Raw genomic sequence first — 10412 nt, 5'->3', positions numbered from 1 at the left:
GCCGGCGGCTAGCCGCCGTCCTTGCGTGGTGGAGAAGAGGCGTCGGTGGCGCAAGAGGCGGCTAGGGTTAGGTCTCCCGGCTCCCTAAAGGTAGCCGAGCAAATAATGATTGCTTCTTGCTTGATTAGATTGATCATCTCCTCTCCTTATATAGAGAGGTTTACTTGGCTCCTAAGCAAACGACCCTAATAACGATAAGATAATTGGGCTAAGCCCCTAATAACGATAAGAGAACTTGGACCATAGCCCACTGGCTAAGCCCCTAATATGCCAGTCCCCGTATAATGCCCTGACCCATAAAATAACCACTAAAATACGGGTTCGCATGAAAAAATGTTGCCCGATCAGACACTGCAAACACGTCGGTTCCGTAATTTTGTTTGAGGGGCGCGGTAAAATCACATCTCCAACCCGCGAAAACGCAGGTTTCTCCCTCGACCCGACGATGCACCGTATCCTAGAAAAGCGGTTGGTGGGAGGGACATTTCAGCCTGTGCCCATTCCCCACCCCCTTCCGCAGTCGCCCACCATTGGTTCCGCCCGTCCGCCGCCGGCGATTCCGGCCAAATCTGCGGACAGAATCACGCCGTGGGCGGCCCTCACCCTGATCCACCTACCCGCTTCACCGGCTTCCCGGATCCGCCGAGCCGAGCCGCGCCTTCGCCGCCCCGGGATCCACCGCCGCAGAGCCACCGCCCCGAGCTGCCAGTGAGTACTTGTGCTTGTGCTTTGGGATGTGCTATGCATAGTTGGTTCATGCGACGTTTGTATTTGTGAATTTAGATGGATTTGAGCCCTCGCGTCAAGTTTTTGCTCGAGCATACGTCCGATTCGGACGACTCGGATGTTGAGACGCTGCTCGAGAACCATCGGCAGTAGATGTTGGTGATGGCCCTCGCCGTGAAGGAGCACGAAGATGAGAACCGAAAGAGACGGCGAGGATCGACCGTCGGCCGTCTTTGCATTCCTCGAAATCTCCATCTCGGGAACGAGATGTTGATGCAAGACTACTTCGCGGACAATCCAACATATCCGCCGCACCTCTTCCGGATAAGGTACCGAATGCGCCGATCCCTTTTTATAAAAATAGTGCAAGCTTGTGAGGCCAATGTCGGTATTTTACTCAAAGAAGAAATGCCGCGGGCTTGAAGGAATTTAGTGCATATCAAAAAATCACGGCAACTATGCGGGTAATTGCATACGGCACCCCGACTGACTATGCCGATGAGTATTTTTCCCATTGGTGAAGATACTACAATTGAGTCAGTGCGTAGGTTTGCCAAAGTGATCATCTGTGCCTTTGGTCCTAAATATCTTCGGGCACCCAACGAGGAAGACACAAAAAGTTGATGGTATCAAGTGAGAGAAGAGATTGGCCTGGCATGCTAGGAAGCATTGATTGTATGCATTGGACTTGGAAAAACTGCCCGAAGGCATGGCAGGGAATGTATTGTGGCAAATCTCGTGATGCAACAATTGTGCTAGAGGCCGTAGCATCTGAGGATTTATGAATTTGGCATTGATTTTTTGGTATGACGGGTACTCTCAATGATATTAATGTGTTGCAACGGTCTCATTTGTTTGTAAGCCTTGCTAGTGGTGATGCTCCTGCTTGCAACTACACTATCAATGAGTATGAATACACAAAGGGGTACTATCTTGCAGATGATATCTACCCTTATTGGTGCACATTTATCAAGAGCATCAAAGACCCCCAAACTAGGAAACAATATGAATTTGCAAGGGTACAAGAGGCAGCCTAAAAAGATATTGAAAGAGCATTCGGGGTTTTGCAATCTAGGTTTGTCATTGTTCGTGGTCCTGCTCGTTTTTGGGACCAGCGATCCTTGAAAAACATCATGGCATGTTGTGTTATTCTTCACAATATGATCCTCGAAGATGAGAGAGACATGAACTTGGAGTTCTTCTACGGCAATATGAGTAGCCGTGTCAAACCAGCTAGAGACCCTAACCGCATTAGAGCATTTCTTCAGATCTACCGGGAGATTGAAAATGCAAACACCCACTTTCAGCTTCAGGAGGATCTCATTGAGCACCATTGACAAAGGGCTGGGCAGTAACACATTCCATTTTTGCATTCATTTAATTTAATTAATGTGTGATTTGTATTCGGGACAAGTTTTGTATTGAATTATTTAGTTTGCTTTGGTGATTTTAATAATTATTGTAATTTAAATGATTGTTGTATTGTAATATTGACATTTTTTCTTATATTGTTGAATATGTGGCATATGTGTCAAATTCATATAAAAACCCATCTGTTTGGCGGGCCGACGCCGGCGCCCGTGCCGGCCCGCAAAAACGTTTTTCCACTAACTGTAAACGAGTTTTGCGGGTCGGCATTATACGGGGTCTGTTAGAGATGCTCTAACATCAGGCAGTCCATTCATGGTGGATTGCTACTCCTTTATCCGTCTACAAATATGCTCGATTATTGACAGGGCAACATAACTCCAGATCAGACAAGTGTAAAATAAAGAAGCAGGTCGGCTATGATGTGCCTACCATGCAGTATGACATGAAATTTCATACGGAGGAAGCCACACTTTCTGAACAGCAACACAAAAGCTCTGATGTGCTACTAGCTGCCTGTGATTGATAACAACATTTAAAAGCACAAGCGATTGTCATAGTGGGGAGTATCATATAATAGTATCATGCATATGATACTAGTGTATGATACTATCTTCATAGTGCATAGTATCATAGATAATCATATTTATTGCCATGCATGACACAAAGTAGCATAGCATTTAACATGATACGGTATATACCTATGTTACTCTAACCCTCTCTCTTCTTTAATTGTGTGGCACATAAGCATGTTTGCTAGTCCCAAGTGCATGTTAGGCTGGTCATAGTGGGGAGTAACTTAGACTAGTGTCATGCATATGACACTAGTCTAAATTACCGCATGACACTCTTGGATCCAAGGGACTTATTTTAGTCTGACTAAAAATAGTTTCTTTAAGAGGCTAAAGTTCCAAGCATCCCTGACTAAAGAGGGGCTAAAACTAGTCTTGAGACTAAAATTTTTTAGTCAGGGGTACCCCTACTAAAATGTAGATTAGTCCTCTCTCCTCATTTAACTCCTCTCCTTTAACACATGCGAGTTCTGGATTGGAGGGTTTGGAGGATAATAAATGCTCATTAACTTGATTTTAGTCTCTTTAGAGGGTGCTTGATACGTTTTAGTCTCATGACTAAAAGTAGTGGGACTAAAACATGCTAGCCCCACCCATGCTTGGATCCAAATGCTAAAGAGACTAAAATCAAGTTAATGAGCATTTATTATCATCCAAACCCTCCAATCCAGAACTCGCCTGTGTTAAAGGAGAGGTGTTAAATGAGGAGAGAAAGGACTAATCCACATTTTAGTAGGGGTACCCCTGACTAAAAAATGACTAGTTTTAGCCCCTCTTTAGTCAGGGGTGCTTGGAACTTTAGCCTCTTCTATTTTTAGTCAGACTAAAATAAGTCCCTTGTATCAAGCACCCTCTTAGTATTTGGATCCAAGTATGGGTGAGGCTACCAGGTTTAGTCCCACTACTTTTAGTAATAAGACTAAAACGTATCCAAGCATCCTCTAAGTTACTACCTTCATAATGCAAAGTAACATAATAGTAGTATCATAAATGACTTCATTTATTAGCTCGTAGACTCATCTTGTCTTGAAAGCGTTATGTTACAGTAACATATTATGTTATCACCTCTCATTAATTACTTGCCACATAAGCAGAATTTTCTCGAAGTGTGCTATGTTACTAACTAAGTTACTCCCACTATGACTAGCCTTACCGGTTATGTTACTCTCACTATGGCCAGCCTAGGCAACCCAAGTGTATTGTCAAAGTCACTCATTTGTGGTATTCTTTTTTTTGTGAAACTCATTTGTGGTATTCGATTGTGTGAAATAGCACAAATAAACAGAATTACGCTGCGCAATTCATGACCATTAACTCAAGCATACCAACGACACAAAACATGGCAATACATCGCAAATCACCAGCAGCACAACAAGTGAAATGCACCAGGAAATTCCCAAATAACACGCAGATGAAATCACAAGCGCACACAAGGGAATGGAAGGGAAAGGTGGGATGGGAGGACGCAACTGCTTGGGACATGGGAGATGACGACGCCGGTGGCAACGAGCGCCTTCTGCGCCGCGCGGTGGTGGAGAGCGGGCCTCGGACGCCGGCGGCGACGCGGCAGACGTTGACGTTATGGGCGACGTGTCAGTTCTTGAAGTCCTTCCACACCGACACCTTCACCGCCATGCCCTCCTCCTCGTGCTGCCGTCACCTGTCGCCACCGTAGTGGGGGCTTCCTCCGCCTCCGATTCCGAGCTGAGGCGGCGGCGGTGTCCGTGTCCCTTGTAGTGGCGGAGGTGGACACCGGGGAACCGGCGGAGGAGGAGCTGCGGCAGCATGGAATCGGCGCCGTCACTCCCTCTCACGGCGTGGGCTTTCGGTTCGTGGCAGGAGGGTTTTGTTTGCTTAAACCCTTTTTAACAGCGGTCGAAAAAACGCTCACCGTCCGATGCGCCCCCAACGGCTTCGATCTGGCGGAATGGTCACACCGCCCAAGCGCACTTCTCTCAGGTGGCCCGGGATCCCCGCTTACTCTGGGCCGGATCAACAAGCCCTCGAAGCTCCCGGCCGCTCCGGTGACGGCGACGGCCTCCTCTCTATTCGATCAAGGTTAGCCCCCCTCCTCTTTCACCTCGTTTTGCTTCTCTGTCTTCATGCCCACACCGATGAGCTCGTTCCTCCAGTCTCCACATCCACGAACGCGGGCAACGGTTCCTCCTCTTCTTTCAGCTAATCGTCACATCACAGCACAGGCGAGTTCATTCTCCTCCTATCCCCTAGATCTTGCAGGCAAACCTTCTAATTTATTTTGGTTGGCAATGAACATTTGATAATTGCCCTTATTTGACACGCCACTTCAAAATCATTACTTAAAAGTTAACACCTTTTCATGTTCAAAATTTGTTTCCATACGCTAGTGATTTAGCTAAAGATTAAGCATGGTGTGTCAATATGGACAATATGAGTTTGATTTAAAGGTCACTAGCCTGCGTTGTTTAGACTCTCTTTTCCATTAATGAATGAATCGGCTTATGTTATTTCAGGTTTCAGTGTTTCACACACAATGGATGGAAGAGCAGAAAGCACAGGATTTTGATGGTGTCTGACTTTTTCTTCCCAAACTTTGGCGGTGTGGAAAGCCACATCTATTATCTATCGCAGTGCCTCCTTAAGCTTGGCCATAAGGTCTTTATCTGATGAACTTTTATTATCCTGCCCATTTATGGTTCGAGAATGTAAGATAGTACGATACTGGGTATGCATTTGATTCATCCACCCTCATCACTCTGCGTTGTACCCATGAATGCATCGTTTTTACTGCATTTGTGAAGCATGCAAATATACTGAGTTTCTGTTTGAGGATGTACTACTTTGGGGACCTTACCTTCTAATGAACACAATAAGCAGAAGTTTGTACAGAGTAACTTATGCTACTATTTCTGAGTAAACTTTTGAGCAATTCCATTTGTTATTCTATAGGTTGTTGTCATGACACATGCATATGGAAAACGTTCTGGAGTACGATATGTTACTGGCGGCTTGAAGGTTTATTATGTGCCATGGAGGCCATTCCTGATGCAGAATACACTACCTACATTGTTCATGACATTTCCAATTATAAGGACCATTCTTATTCGTGAGAAGATATCTGTTGTGCATGGACATCAGGCCTTCTCAACAACGTGCCATGAAGCATTGATGCATGCTAGGACTATGGGGTACAAAGTTGTCTTCACGGACCACTCGCTTTATGGTTTTGCTGATGTTGGAAGCATTCACATGAATAAGGTGCTGCAGTTTACTCTTGCAGATATTGATCAGGCCATATGTGTATCTCACACAAGCAAAGAGAACACTGTATTGAGGTCAGGGATATCTCCAGAGAAGGTTTTCATGGTTCCTAATGCAGTGGATACTGCAATGTTTACTCCCTCCTCGACCCGCTTAAGCTGTGATGAAATCATTATTGTTGTGATAAGTAGATTAGTATATCGAAAAGGTGCTGACCTTCTTGTTGAAGTCATTCCAGAAGTATGCCGTCTATTTCCAAAGGTGGGTTATAGCTAGTAACTACAGCACTCTTTGCATGAGCCACTCATGAAATAAGAAAAGGTGAACTACATGTATTTACTAAGGCCGAAAAAGTTCGTAACTCGGCATATAGACATACTGTTTTGATCACTGTCATCCTTTCTGATCTGATACATATAATAAATTGCCTGACAGTTCAGCTTCATAGAATGTTTTGGTTCATACGTTATCATCCTGCACCTTTACTTTCTTACTCTATGTTGTTTTGGAGTTATAGTCCATTATGTTCCCTCATTCAATAAATCTATGGATTTGTCAGGTTCGCTTTATTGTTGGAGGCGATCGTCCAAAACGTGTACGACTTGAAGAGATGAGGGAGAAGTTCTCCCTTCAGGATTGAGTTGAGATGTTAGGGGCTGTACCTCATGCTCAAGTACGATCTGTTCTCATATCTGGTCATATATTTCTTAACAGGTACTCCCTCCGTTCCAAAATAGATGACTCCACTTTGTACTAACTTTGTACTAAAGTTAGTACAAAGTGGAGTCATCTATTACTAAAGTTAGTACAAAGTGGAGTCATCTATTTTGGAACGGAGGGAGTACCTTTCTGAGTTTTTTTTGTGTGTGTGTTCAAAATATCTAAATTGTTGGTCATATATGTGCTTTTTCTGCTCTTACTGGATTTCTACTTTACCATCGATTATCGTATACTCTTCTGTGTTGAAATAGTCCTGTCAGGTTCCAATTTTCAGTTTTTGTTGCGACAAAGGAAGTTCCTTTTACCGAACTTGTCCATTGAATTCTAAAAACTCATGTCGTCTGTGGAATGTTTGAATGCTTACCGCTCTCCTCGAACAGATATTTTGAGCCGCATTGTATTCGTTCGATCTTTTCTGCACTTGGTCATATTTGTACCCGATTATTGAATTGTTCCTGTTAACCTCTGGTTCTTCAAACATGTATGTAGAATATCATTTGATAAACCATACTGATGTTGTGGGAATATTTCTTGTGGAATTATAAGTATATATTTCATGGATCTGATGCAAACAGAAAGAAAATAGTTTTTTTTCACTTACATAATCCTAATGTTATTTGGAAACTATTAAGGTGGATAAGTTAACATTGTTTACGATAGTTGTGCAGAACGCAATTAACAATAGTAATACTGAGACGTGAGGCTTAACCTTTGCTATTGTAGTTCGCTTACAGAAGCATTTTGCATAGCCATTCTGGAAGCAGCAAGCTGCGGGCTGTTGACAGTAAGCACTAGAGTCGGAGGGGTCCCAGAGGTATGATCTTTATGATTTCAAAGTTTTCTTTTGTAAAGAACCATAAATTCCAGCTAGTTGGACAATTTGCAGTGCCCTACAAATGACTCTTTTTCAGGTTCTACCAGATGACATGATAGTGCTCGCAGAACCAGATCCAGAAGATATGGTACGAGCTGTCAGGCAAGCTATCGACATACTTCCTGGTATAGATCCCCAAATTATGCATCGCCGGGTGAGTTTCAACTCTATGCACCTGACCTTACTGAGCATTGGGCCACTCTCAGAAAAGGGAGTAAATTGCAGAAAACCACCGGTTTGAGGGCTAGGTCATCAGAAAACACTAGGTTACAGTTTCTTGACAAAAAGCACCACCTCTCTCGTAAACATTTTGCAAAAACCACTGATCGGTGGATTAGTCTTGTTTGAGCGCGTTTATGACAGGTGGGCCCCCTTTTTGCTTACGTGGCATCACTGTTTGGGTTTAAAGCATAAAAGCCCTTAACTTTCTTCCCCTCGTGCCCCCCTCCACTTCCCTCTCGCGGGCAGCCGCCGCTCCCTTCGCGGGAAGCCGCCGCTCCCTTCGCGGGAAGCCGCCGTCGTTCCCTCCGCACGCAACCGCCGCCATTGCCGCTCCCTACGCAGGGCACCGCCGCTCCCTCCGCAGGCAACAGCCGCCGTCGTTCCCTACGCAGGCTACTGCCGCCGTCGCCGTTCCGTCCGCAGACCCCCGTCGTCGTTGCTTCCTGCGCAGGCCGCCGCTGTCACTCCCTCCGCAGGCAGTCGCCGCTCCATCCGCAGGCAACCGCCAACGTCGCCTCTCCCTACGCAGACCGCTGCCGTCGCTGCTCCCTACACAGGCCGCCGCCGTTCTCGCCCGGCATCGGATCTGTAGGCTGCCGTCACCGCCGCTCCCTCCGCAGGCCGTCCTCGACGATCTGCAGTTGGCCGGCCAGTGGCGCGCCGCCGCTCCCTAAGCCCTGATGGTGCTCCCTCTCGCCGGCGACGAGACCCATGGTCCGCCCCATCCACCTTCCTTCTGCTCGCGTGAGCCATGGGCGCCGTGCAACCGGTTTTGTGCACACGAGGGCCTGATTGCGTTTTTTATTTTTGATTAAGGGGTGTCTATATAAAATTGTTGGGACTAGTTTGTAAATACAGATAAAAACACATTTGGCATGAAAAGTTATGCCACGTAAGCCAAATAGGGGCCCACCTGTCATAAACGCGCTCAAACGAGACTAATCCGCCGATCAGTGGTTTTTGCAAAATGTTTACGAGAGAGGTGGTGCTTTTTGTCAAGAAACTGTAACCTAGTGTTTTCTGATGACCTAGCCCTCAAACTGGTGGTTTTCTGCAATTTACTCCAGAAAAGGGCATTCTGCACCAGCTTTTCCTTCAGTAGAAAATTGATACGCAAAGTTCTTTTGTGCTTATTCAAATCTAATGTGCATCGTAGATGAAAAAACTCTATAGTTGGGATGATGTGGCCAAAAGAACAGAGATTGTCTATGATCGTGCAATGCAGTCATCAAACACTAATTTGCTAGATCGTCTTCCCCGGTGAGTACAAGGCAGAGCACGGACTGTAAATTCATCTTCTATCATTTCAGAGTATTTGTAACTGAAGATACCATATTTTTCGTTTGGATCGTCAGCTGTCCTTACATATATTGTCTGTCAAAGTGCTAATGCTATATTTTCTATATTCCATATAATGGTTAGTTTAGTTGCACTGGTCAAAATGTGGGCAATAACACCACATTTTTGCAACGACAGCAAACACAAAAGGAAGTCGCTGATGTTCTGTTTCCTTAATGGTGTAGATACCTCACATGTGGAGCTTGGGCAGGCAAACTGTTTTGCCTCGTTATGATCATAAATTACCTTGTGTGGTGCCTTCTAGAATTCCTCCAGGTGATTTTTTAACCCATGCTTTTCTCATTTTCTGGAGATTGACGAAATTGTAACGGCGTTTCTCTCCCTCTCAGCCTGCTGAAGGTATTGAAGAGGTCCCAGATATCGGGTCACTGCACATTCGTTTGGATTCGGCAGACGACCAGTGTGAAACGCAAGGAAATTGAACTGTTTTTCCAACCATTGTGGCATGGATCATATAGGAGGCCATGGTGTCTATTTTAGGCTGGCTCCCAATTATGAAATCATTTCGTCGCACCAAATACGGAATTTACAGTCGTGTTGCATAAAGCCAATGGTGTGAGTAGTAATGTCATTGCCAACTTCTTGTGTGATGTAATTGTATGGTTCACCACCATTTTCGTTTGAACTGTCTCTTGTGCCAATTCTGGGACCCCGGCTGCTTCTTTGATATTGATTTGGTGTCTCGACATATTGGATGATAAATTTTGGAGACAGTTGGCATAAAATTTGGAAGCTCGTTTTGTCCTGAATTCGCTCTTGGTTCGTCCATCCAAATTCAGTACGTGTATGCCTATTACCACATTCGAACATGAACGAGACAGGGAAAGAATGAGAGTGAGGATAAAAGGGTTAGAGGTCCGTGTACTCGTAATTCCATTCGTACCGGCGGTCGAAGACAAGGCGGCTTCTGCTGCCGCCATGCCCTTCCATGCTAAAAGTTGCAGTGGATTGGCAACTTGGACATAATAATTAGGCACGCTATAGTATGTTAGTATTATTAAAGAAACAACAAAGGAAATACACAAAAGTGGTCGTGCCGGAGTGGTTATCGGGCATGACTAGAAATCATGTGGGCTTTGCCCGCGCAGGTTCGAATCCTGCCGACCACGCATTTTTGGGGTCAAATGTGCTCTATGCATTTATGTTTACATTTTATTCAACAAATTATTTTTAATTAAGAGTATTATTCCACGAATTTTGTTCTATAACTCATATTTGTTACGGGTGACGAGATTGGCAATTTTTGCCAAATATTTTTTCTGTATGCATTTTTATGTTTACATTTTATTCCACAATTTTTTTTATAACTCAGTTTTCGTTCACCTATTTCA

General features: G+C 44.8%; 1 protein-coding gene and 1 non-coding gene across 2 annotated transcripts; both read left to right on the top strand.

Moving 5' to 3' along the window:
• Positions 1-4005: 4005 nt before the first annotated feature.
• On the top strand, positions 4006-9780 carry LOC109749100 (phosphatidylinositol N-acetylglucosaminyltransferase subunit A-like). Its single transcript, XM_073510827.1, has 9 exons — positions 4006-4262; positions 5159-5300; positions 5595-6167; positions 6466-6527; positions 7350-7440; positions 7538-7654; positions 8879-8982; positions 9246-9336; positions 9411-9780. The coding sequence occupies exons 1-9, from the start codon at positions 4006-4008 to the stop codon at positions 9501-9503; spliced, it is 1530 nt and encodes a 509-aa protein (XP_073366928.1). The 3' UTR covers positions 9504-9780.
• A 328-nt stretch (positions 9781-10108) lies between these two features.
• On the top strand, positions 10109-10190 carry TRNAS-AGA (transfer RNA serine (anticodon AGA)). Its single transcript has one exon. It is a non-coding gene; the product is annotated as a tRNA-Ser (tRNA).
• Positions 10191-10412: the final 222 nt, after the last annotated feature.

The sequence above is a fragment of the Aegilops tauschii genome, chromosome 3 (genome assembly GCF_002575655.3).
Source record: "Aegilops tauschii subsp. strangulata cultivar AL8/78 chromosome 3, Aet v6.0, whole genome shotgun sequence".
Classification (NCBI taxonomy): domain Eukaryota; kingdom Viridiplantae; phylum Streptophyta; class Magnoliopsida; order Poales; family Poaceae; genus Aegilops; species Aegilops tauschii.
The sequence above is the reverse complement of the archived record's forward strand: the minus strand, read 5'-3'. Positions and strand labels throughout refer to the sequence as shown.